This window comes from Dioscorea cayenensis, chromosome 12, assembly GCF_009730915.1.
Source record: "Dioscorea cayenensis subsp. rotundata cultivar TDr96_F1 chromosome 12, TDr96_F1_v2_PseudoChromosome.rev07_lg8_w22 25.fasta, whole genome shotgun sequence".
In the NCBI taxonomy this organism is placed as follows: Eukaryota; Viridiplantae; Streptophyta; class Magnoliopsida; order Dioscoreales; family Dioscoreaceae; genus Dioscorea; species Dioscorea cayenensis.
This window is the reverse complement of record NC_052482.1, coordinates 16,325,694-16,336,582: the sequence shown is the minus strand read 5'-3', so window position 1 is coordinate 16,336,582 and position 10,889 is coordinate 16,325,694. Positions and strand designations below refer to the sequence as shown.

Below are 10,889 nucleotides of genomic sequence, written 5' to 3'. Positions count from 1 at the left end.
GAGTTATTAAAATTTTAAAAATGCAAGAACTACTAAATTATTAAATAAGTTTTTTTTTTACCAAAGGAGAGCTAAACAATTGAAAAAAAAAACAAAAAAGAAAATGACAATCAAAACAAACAAAATCATACTAACCTAGGAGTTAGAAAATAAATTCACTAGTTGAAGCTACTTCCAGCAACCAATTGAGGAGATCCAATCCTCTATGAAAAAGGGATAATCCTGAATTCCTGGATGCAAAAGACACCAACTCGTCAACCAAACTGTTATGGTTTGTAGAAATGAACTTCAATAGCACATTCGAACACCTTTTGAAGGTTAATGTGAGCCCTTTGATTTGATCATCATATCTCCATAATAGACTCAGGTCCTTCTTATACAACAGGTCAATGATGCTCAAGCAGTCATTGTAAATACGCTATGGAAAGAGACTTTTATCAATATAGTGATTTAAAGCCACTTCCAATGCCTTTATTTCAGCTTGTAGCCTTGAGTTTGCTTTATCATGAAGAGCACCTACATAAACAATAACAATGTATCTATTAACTAGGACATAACCGATCCTAATTTGATTACTATTCTATATCCATGAGCTATCAGTGAATAAAGATAAGGAGTTAGAATTATGAATAGAGTTAGTCAACTTCCCTAAATTTTGTTTGATGCCCTTTGAGCAATCCTTGCCCATTTTAATTATCTGCTAGAAAATGCTCTGGAAGTATGGCTTTTGCTTTTTAAACACCTTGCCACATCTTGCTTTCCATGCTAAGAACAAGAGGTAATGATAGAGTTAAAGCTTTGGCTATCCACCCTTGTGCCCCATCTTCTCAAATCCAATCATTTGAAGAAAACTCAACAATAGCATTCAAATCTATACATATATAATGGCTTATTAAATTCCAACAACCTCTGCTTTTATGGCATCCCCATATAATATGTTCATCATTGATGAGTGTATTTATATAGATATTTTATATACCTATCACATGATTCACTTGTCCTTTTTGCACTCTTTTACTTTAAAATTGATGCTACTTGGGGTATATTTGTTAAATGATGCAGATAATCAGGTCTTGGATTGAAAGAAATGAATAGAGATGAATTCTGGTGTGAAGTGGAGTTGGAATGCACTTTTCAGGACAAGCATGGTTGGGAAGCATGCCCATGCTTATGACAGTGCAGTTTTTAGGACTTAGAGAAATTCAGCCCAGCTTGGAAGCACGGTCAAAAAGCATGGGCATGTTTATGCCAGCGTACTTCACTGGAACTTGAGCAAACTGAAGAGCACGATTTCACTACCCCTAGCACCATCGTACTCTTGAAGCACGGGCATGCTTACGCCCATGCACTTTTAAGGTTGGGTTATAATCACGCAAAGAACAAGTTCCAAGACACCCCGAGGAAAAAGTTGTTAAGAGCGCGACCGTACTTGCATCAAAAATGGCGTTTTGTAAGCCCTAAAGTTAGGTTTTGAAGAGATCTTCTTCCTCTTCTCTAGAGACAAGGGCTAGGGCAGAGCTTGGCACCATTTAGGGCCGGATATGAGTGGAGAGATCATTGTGGGAACAAAGGAATGCCCACAAGATCATCATAGATCGCTCTCCGACAAGGATTGTGAAGCAAGAAGAGAGTTTTATAGATAACATTTCTTTCTCTTGTTGTTTTTCTTTGATGCATTGTAGAACCATGATGGACTAACCGTCATTCGGTGCCTTGGATTATGAACCTTGACTTATGATGTATTGACTGAGTTGCTTTGATTATTGAGTTTCCTTGTGGTCTCCTTTTTGTTTATCTTGGTTGTTCATCTTTGTGTTGATTACCTTGATATTTGTATGTTACAAAACTCAACGTGAGAATTGCCGCTAGCTGCGTGAGCATTGATTTGATATGCATGTTCCCTGTAGTTGTAATTGCAGTCAAGAAGCATGTTAATCTTAGTTTCTTGTCCGCCATCTAGATGGCGATTGAATGACCTATTTAGCTAGGACACATATTAGGGAAGGGGTTGAGTCCACTCCGATCCTTGAGTGAGGTTGTACATTATCAAACCCTCTATAGGTGGTCACCATGGTCCAAGGAAATGTACGTTTAATCATTGCCTAGGCAGTACATTTGTTGAGGGGTTTAATCCGGGCATTATCCTTTCCACTTCTATCTTTTCAACCCAAACCCTATCTCTATTTACTTTCCCTTTCCGCATTTCTTTAATTGCTTTAAATTAGACTTCAACCAATCTCTTGAGTCAGTTAGATATTATAAATTGAACAAGTATCGAGAGAAATACCAGTCCCTGAGGATTCGACTACCTGATCTGTTCAGGTACACTTTATTACTTATATGACCTTTGCACTTGTGGTTATGCAAAGGGTATATCAATCATTTTCTAGATCTAATCCAAAGAAGTAGAAGGGCATAGAAGGCCCAGATTCAACCTATGAAAGTACTCGAAAGTAGGGAATCTACAATGAAAAATCTCCATAGGAAGACCTTCACTCTCTAGGGGTAGTGTTGAGCCAAATGGCCTACCAACCTTCCCAGCTATCATCTTGACAGGTAGATCCCAGAATCAAGTGATTATAGACATATTTAACAATTGAAGCAGTTGAGCCAGATGAAGACCAGACCAAAGAGTTTTTAGCATGCTTGTCTACCGTCCATTTCCTCTTTCTATTCCATCTACTATGAACCCCAAAAATCATTTTATAAGCATCAAAATTGAGAGTTTTAGAATCAACAAAATCATGAACTGTTAAAGTATCAAAGGGGAAATTCATGTTAACAAAGGTAGGTTTGAAGGCAATCGGAATATAAAAAAGCCAAGGGTCATTCCAAAGGTCAGTTTTATTAGGATTACACTTGTTAATCCAAAAATGGGACTTCGCCTTATTAGCAATAGAGCACGGACTTTTGTAAAAACTAGATGAATTTTTAGGAATGTGCCATTGTCGAAGTTGACAGAAAGCATATTTTGAATTCAAGATATTTACCCAAAGTTTATCATTAAAATTTTAAACTGCAAGGACATTTTTAACCATTAAAGTTGTCTTTACATGTCTAAGATTTCTAATTTAAAGACCCCCTCTTCCCTCTTCCCTCTTCCCTCTCTCAGTTTTATCAAGAGTAATAATGCCCATCGAATGGTATGGAAGCCGATACTATTGCTACCCCTACCCCAAAGAAAATTTCTGGTTAGTTTAGATATTTGGTTTAGAATAGAATCAGGTATTGCAGTGCAGTACAGGAGATAATTGGAAATAGGGAGAAGGACACTATTGATAAGGACAACATTACCAGTTTTGGACATGGTGGAGTGATTCCAAGATTAAATCATCTTAGAGATTTGTCACTGGTTAGTGCTAAGATTTTTCGGAGAGATAAGGTATCCAAGGTTTTTTAAAGGGTAATGGCCTACATTCATCCCTAAAATATTAGCAATGGCTTTGCTAACTCGCCTATTAAACTCGCTAGAAAAATGAATGGTTGACTTATTGAGGTTTGGAGTTTGACCTGTTAAATCTCTATATGCTGAAAGACAAGGTTCACCAGCCTTAGCAGCTAGACAAGTTGATTTAGAAACTATGATTGAATCATTAGCAAATATAAGGTGGCTAAAATTGTGATTTAATCTAGCATCAAAGCTTGGCACCCAATTAAGGAGCAATGCATGGTTCTGGATGGCTGACAAGTTTTTGGAAACAACTTTCTAAGGCCCCTACTAATATTCAACCAGTTAGTAAGCTTACCATTGATCAATAAAAAAAAGCTAGTTGTAGTGATGCAAGCCCTAATCCATTTTATCCAAATAATGGGAAAGTTCATGAGGTGGAGGGTAGCAAGAACAATGTTCCAATCAATCATATCATAAGCTTTAGCTATATTAATCTTACTTAACATCCCTGGGGGTTTGGAATCATTTTCTGTAGTATGCTCTATTTCCTAGACAACAAGAATGTTATCAAAGATGGAATGACTAACCAAGAAAGCATTTTGGTCACATCCAACTAACTTATGAATAACAAGCTTAGGATGATTAATGAGGATTTTGGAAATTATTCATAAGAAGCACTACAAAGTGAAATAGGACGAAAATCCATAACACCTTTAGGATTATCTAATTTAGGGATGAGAATAATGTAGGTTCTACCCCAAGAGTTGGGAAGGCTAGCTATGTGATAAGAGAGATATAACTTTAAAGAGGGGATCTTTGATAATACCCCAATAATGCAAGTCAAAATCAATATTAAGGCCATCAGATCCAAGGTTCTTACCTTTAGGTATGCTTCTTATTGTAGAAAAAATCTTAACATAAGAAACATGCCTAATAAGAAGAGCTTTATTCTCCTTTGTCACAACATTGTGATCATTTAGCAATCCTTTGATAAGATCAGGGACAAAATATTTTCCATAAGAATTCCAAAAATTTAAATAAAAATTTTAAAACACTTTTCAATTTTTAGAGGGTCAGATAAAACATTGCCCTGATTATCATTTATAGTAGAAATTCTAAATCTATGCTTCTAAACATAGGCAACGTTATGAAAAAACTTAGAGTTAATATTCGCATCATTAAGCCATAATATATGAGCATTTTCTGCCCAGTGAATGTTATTCTGCTTAAGTAGGGACAGATGTTTATTATTGAGGGATCTAAACATAATGCTATCAATAGAGTTGGAATCATTGGAAGTTTCCAAGTTTTTAAGATGAATAACTCTTTGCAGGGTTATTAATATCAACGTCTAAAGAAGAAATACCTGGAAGACCTCTAAGACATCAAATGATTTTTATTACGAGAAACCAAGTATTAGAACACATGAAGAGGAGAAGAGTTGGGAGCAAAATTCTAACTTTTTAAATAGAGTCATGGCAACCTTTATTATCCAACCAAAAGTTTTCAAATTGAAAAATTTTACTTTTAGAATGAAAGTGAACAGGGGTTTTAAGAATCAAGGGTGCATGATCTGATATCACATGTGAGAGATGGTGGACATTATAAGTATCTAGCATAGAAATCCAATCCATATTAGCCAAAAATCTATCTAGATGTGCCCAATGATGAGCACACCCTAACTGCCCATTACACCAAGTATAAGATACAATATTATTAAAGTCACCTACTAAAAGAGACAAGGGAAGACTAAGCTTAGAGAGGTTGGAGAGACCATTCCACACACATTTTTGCAAAGTAAAATGCTCAGAATTGTAAACAATAGATGATAGTTAGAGGATATTGCCAAATGGATGTTATGGTGTGAGAAAGCTAATGGAGTGACTTTGCCAATCTCTAGCTTTCAAATACCATAATCCCACCTGACATACCAATTACCTGTAAGGTAGCCCAGTTCCAGTTCCTTGAGAATCTCTTGTAGAAATGGGCACACCGAGCATTGTTTGCTCGGGTCTCCACAAGACAAAAAATGTCAAGTTTGAACTTGGTCACGAGCTCCTAAATCCTATTCTCTGATTTGGGATTTGAGATACCCTTTCAATCATAGCAAAAGATATCAGAAACTTGTAAACAGTTTATTTTAAACAAAATTAAACAAAAGGGAAAAAAATTATAGAGAGATTTAAAGGGGATCAAGTGAAGGCTCAGTAGGTGCTTTTCCTCTTTTTTTTAGAACTAGAATCGGTCTTAAAGGCTTTGTTTTTTTTTTGTCAAGGCTTCAAATTTGATCTCTTTTTGATATTGGACTAGTGCTATGTCAGTTCATTTATCATTGCTCAGTAAGGGCTTTTCCTCTCTTGTTTAATAATAATTTATTTAATAATTAAATTATTAAACAAGTTAAAAGGATATTTTAAGTGGACCAAAATTTAGGAGAGCCCGTGAAGTCCTTACTAGTTTTCAAAGTTTTTTTTGGGGAAACACAAATATGATACATACAAGGGGATAAGTGCAAAAGAAAAGCAACTTCACCACTGGAACAAAAACCATGAAAGGGTTTCATTTCATAATTTCCCAGTGTTTCTCTAATTTATCTTCGGAGGGTCCTCGAAGGAGAAGGATGTCGCTCGTGGATTACGATTCTTCTTCAGGTGAAGATAAGGAAGACGATGAAGACTATCTCGGAGAAGAACAAGGAGAGCAAGAGGAGAAAGAGAAGCGAGACGAGCCCAATCTCCCTCCCGCTCCTCCCAATCTCCACAATCGGTAATTTCTCCACTTCAATCCATGCTTCTTGCTTTGTTTTTTTTAATTATGTGGATCAATAAGTATTATTTTCGTGGATTTCATTGAGGTTCATGCGCTGAATTAGGGTTTTGATGATCGTTCTGCTTGTTAACCCAACCTTTTAATGCTTGTGTGAGAAATGTAAAAAGTAGTCTTTTTTTTTGAAATTTTTAGGGTTTTATATTTGGGTCATGTTCTGTGAAACTACAAAATAGTGGAGATTCTGTTTATCTTTCAATGCATGGATTTACAAAAGAGATGATACCATTGTTGGAATGCTCCTCTTGGTATATGGTCTGGTAGACGTTGGGTATAGGACTGCTATAGAGGATTTAATTACATAGCTTCAAGCTCAAATGGAGCTCAGTTAGTAAGAATTGCTGAAATATAACTCAAATGTGACCAAAGTTAAAATTTTTCATGTGGTTGATTAGTTAAATTAGATGCAAATTACTTTAGCACATAAATATGCTTTAGTGCCATTGTATCAGAATTGCTGCAAGTTTTCTTTGAACTCTGTTATGGTTGACTTTGAAAAGAATATCCAAAATGTAGCCTTTGATTATTGGGGTATTTGGCATTCAAATCTGTGGTTGTTAATTTTTATTTTTGTAACTAGGAGTAGAGATTTAAATTACTGTAGCATTCAGTTCGTCTAAGATAAAAAGCTTGGGGATTGTGTTGGATTTTGCCTTATGACTAGGTAAACTGCCTTTTGTTTGTAGTGTTTCGGAGTGGAAGTTATCTGGATTTTTTCCTTTTTTCCCCTTTTTATTTACTGCTGTTTTTCTAAACCCATTTAGTTAAGGTTGTAAGCGAGCAAACATGTGCGTCTAAAAACTTATTCAATAATAGGTCATTCTAAGTGCCTACCTAAAACGATGAGCTCCAAGATGGACTTTGGATGGCTCAATGGGTGCATGAGTGTCTTCCCACAGAATATTCTTTTATAGCAATTTCATTATCTCAACTAGATTACTTGGAAGCGACAAAATTGTTCTCAGAAACTAGATAGGAGAAGTTAAAATCGCATCTTGGATAGTGAAAGCTTAACTTTCTGATTGTTTATTTCCTGGTGGCTGGCACCAAAGATCGTAAGAATGAAAGAAACTACTTATAACCAACCAAGATGTGCTGCATCATAAGTTTGGCTATTTTTTATTGCAAGCTTAATATTTTAATGAGGTTGGCTTGTTTAGATTTCTTGCCAATCCTGAGCTTCTTATAGGCATCTTGAACTTTGAGTGACTTGCATGAAATTTGTTTCGCTAGTTTATTCTTCCCTTTTTTGGATTAAAAAAAAAAATCTAAGGGTGGGATGATAATCTATTAATTTTGGAAGTTGTTAGAAATTGTCTTAACTTGAATGGCATCCAACATTTCCTTTTCAAATGTTAGAAATTTTGCTGTTCACTCCAGATCATATATACAGTTTCTAAAATAGAATTATTTTTCCGTGTATGGTCTGTGAGTTTGTGGAAGATCTGTTTGCAAATTTAAAATTAAGTTAGAATTTGAAATATTATGGCAAACCTATCACCTACTCCTGCCTTGCAATGACAAGCGTTATTTATTTATTTTTTAAACTTTATATTCTAGGTTTGTAGGATTGAAGCTTTGTTTGCATTTGTTTAATTAGTAGTTAGAGAGGCATGCCTATTATGAATGGAGAGAGCTTTTTGTGGATAAAATAAGTTCTTCATTTCTCCTATGGTGCTCTGTACTTAGAGCATCATATTGATTGCATTGATAAATAGCAAGCATGTTGAGTTTATTAGAACTTTTACATTTTAAATGACTTTCTATATCAGAGCTGTAAGATTTTAAACACTCTTGGTTCATTGACTTTGGCTTTTCTTTCTATCTTACTGTTATGAGTCTGCATACGAAGCATTATCCAGTATTCTGTCATAATATCTTGGTGTAGTGAGCTGTGTTTGCGAATTTCTTGTGATATGATTGAGGGAAGATTGATAAAAGAAAGGGGAAATTTACTGGTAGTAAAAAAAAAAAAATTTATTCATGATGACATTTGCATGGCAACATTATGACTAAATATTAGCTTTAGGATTGTCTTTGGGCCCAAAATAAAAATTAAAATTAAAATTAATTCGAGAAACATATCCTAACTATTGAAGAGAACTAGAGGTAGGAATTTGACTTGCGTTGCTAGGCAACAATGTTAACCTAAATACTGCCTGCCAAGGTTACAATGCTCGTTTTACCATTTTAAAAATAGTGCTATGTGTTTGGTCACTCATATATCTAAAAAATTATGATTGTTCAAAGTCGGGGTAATTGTTGAGTCCAAACTAATGCTCACTTGAGTCTGAACTATTTGTGTATCTTATGGTCTAGTCACTTTAATGAATCATCTCTGTGATGTTCTATGGCACAATTCGCTTATTATGTGAAGGAAAAAGGGAAAAACCACTAAATATTAGCTGTGTTGAATATGGATGTTCAGTAGTCAGCAAGCATATCTGAGCAAATGGCACAAGTAGAAAGAGAATAATAATTTTTTCCTTGATACATCCATGTCAATGTTGGATTTGATTTTGCAGCTTAGCACCATCATCGCTTGCAGAATCCAATAATGCCTCATCTTCATCTTTGCCGTCAGTGGAAAAGCTCCCGGATGCCTCAATGCTTCTATCTTCACCGTCATTTTCATCTTATCAATTGATTGGAAATGACCATTCTTCCAGAGTTGTTGCTGCTATGGCAGAAAGTGGTTCTCGGAAGAGAGAGTCAAATGGTTCAGGTTTCCCACATCCTCGTGGTAAACTTCCCCGCTCGAGTTTGCCGCATTCAAGAAATGCGCCTGACACATTGGGTGGATTGCTGGTTCCACCTCAGCTAAATGGGAGGTTAGTTCATATTCTTTTTTTTTTTTTAAGTTCTTTCTTGTAAACCAAATTGCTAGGCATGTCAAGAAAAGAAATGTGAAAATGATGCTCAAACTTTGTAGAAAATGACTATGCTGGATTCTGGCAATATTTAGTAGACAAGCTTCTTATCTAGCCATCACCAAGTAAACAATTAAAATGATTTTGCGTCAACTCATCCAATCAAATTAAGTAGATTGGATGATTATGATGTGCAACATCCATTGTTTTAGTGATCTCTTTGTTACTATTCACTAGTCATTCTATACTCTCTGGGGTTTCATGGTTTTCAAGCACTTGAGAAGTATTGTTCATCGCACAATTGTGCGTGCCACTTTTGAGTAATGCTTTTGTTATGTGGCATGGATTCACTTTGGTGCACCATGTCTTCCACCATGAATAATCTTCTTGATTTGTTTATTTCTATGAAAGATGATGAAAATGCCTTTGCGTTTCGTTGTCTCTTTACATCTCAAATAAATCACTTTTCTCCTGAACCTACTCATAAACAACACTTCTATGTCTGTGTGTAACATTTTTATTTTTCTTTTACTTTTCAATGATTTAGCAACTAATTTACGATGTCCTTTTTCTCTAATCTGAAATTGAAACATGTTGAATGAGATGCAGCTTCTCCTTGACAATTTTTCTCTCTGCTTTTTTGGCAGGAGTAATGTGGTGACTGAAGATGTGAACAAGCTATTTGTGAACAAAAGAAACCATCAACCTTCTCAGTAGCAACCATACATGGTCAGAATGCTGATAGAAATATGAGATACTGATGGAATTCATCTAATACATGCTTCTGTAATGCTTTGTTATCTCATCACACCGTTGAAAGTTTTTAGGTTTTTCTTTTCTTTTCCTTTTATGTATCTTGTGCTGTATTTGGAAGCATGATACAGAGCTTTTGGTGCACACTTTGTATTAGGGGTTATATTACTGTTAGATCTGTGTGAATTGTAAAATTGATCTTCTAAACTGATTTAGGTGAGATTGTTTAAAATGTTGAGGAGTGGATTTGGCAAAGCTTGAAAGTGGTCTTGAATGGTGCGCTGATATCGTCTGATTTCTAGATGTGTTCCTAGATCATCACTTAACATTATTAAAAAAACAAAATCAATGTTAAGTTGTAACTTGACTTAGCTTACTATGGTAAATTGGTAATCAATCAAGCAGTGAAGGGTCAAACACCCCCAAAAATTAGTATATTTAAATACTTAAAATAATTTTCATTTTATATCAAACTGGTGGAAAATTTGTATAAGCCAAAAGAGTTGTTGGCCTAATATTATTGAATTCAACTATACCTAAATCAGGGCCCTCCATGGCTTTTGTTTCACCAAGCACCCAAGAAAAAAAAAAATCTCTCTTTTGGTTTGATATTGCACCCCTTCTTCCTGTTTTTCATACTTTCTCCACACGAAGCATCAAGAATGGAGCATCTACTTCACTTAGAAACGATAAAATGGTTAAATGACAGAGCTCCTAAAGACATCTGGCTTGACCTCTACAATGATTGTATTGTCCCTTGGGTCTCGATAAGATATTTCATTCAAGGTGCTTCTACTCTAGAAAACTTTTTCTGAACAGCCTCCATTGTTGATATCTCGTATCTACTGTCTTTCTTTTCTAGACTGTTCTAGCTCACAAAACGATATGAAGATATGAACTAAGAGTGACAAGCTTTTCTTTGTTCGATCATTTTACCAATTCCTCTCAAATGGTGGAATGTGTAGTCCTCTGAGCCCATATTTTTGGAAGACTAATTGCTCAAGCAAGATTACCCTATTCTTTTGGTTGGTTTAGGACGACAAAATCCT

General features: G+C 35.4%; 1 protein-coding gene across 1 annotated transcript; it reads left to right on the top strand.

The window, feature by feature from the left end:
• Positions 1 to 5,919: 5,919 nt before the first annotated feature.
• On the top strand, positions 5,920 to 10,095 carry LOC120273372. Its single transcript, XM_039279999.1, has 3 exons — positions 5,920 to 6,157; positions 8,743 to 9,048; positions 9,735 to 10,095. Exons 1-3 carry the CDS (start codon positions 5,940 to 5,942, stop codon positions 9,802 to 9,804), a joined length of 594 nt encoding a protein of 197 aa, XP_039135933.1. The 5' UTR covers positions 5,920 to 5,939; the 3' UTR covers positions 9,805 to 10,095.
• Positions 10,096 to 10,889: the final 794 nt, after the last annotated feature.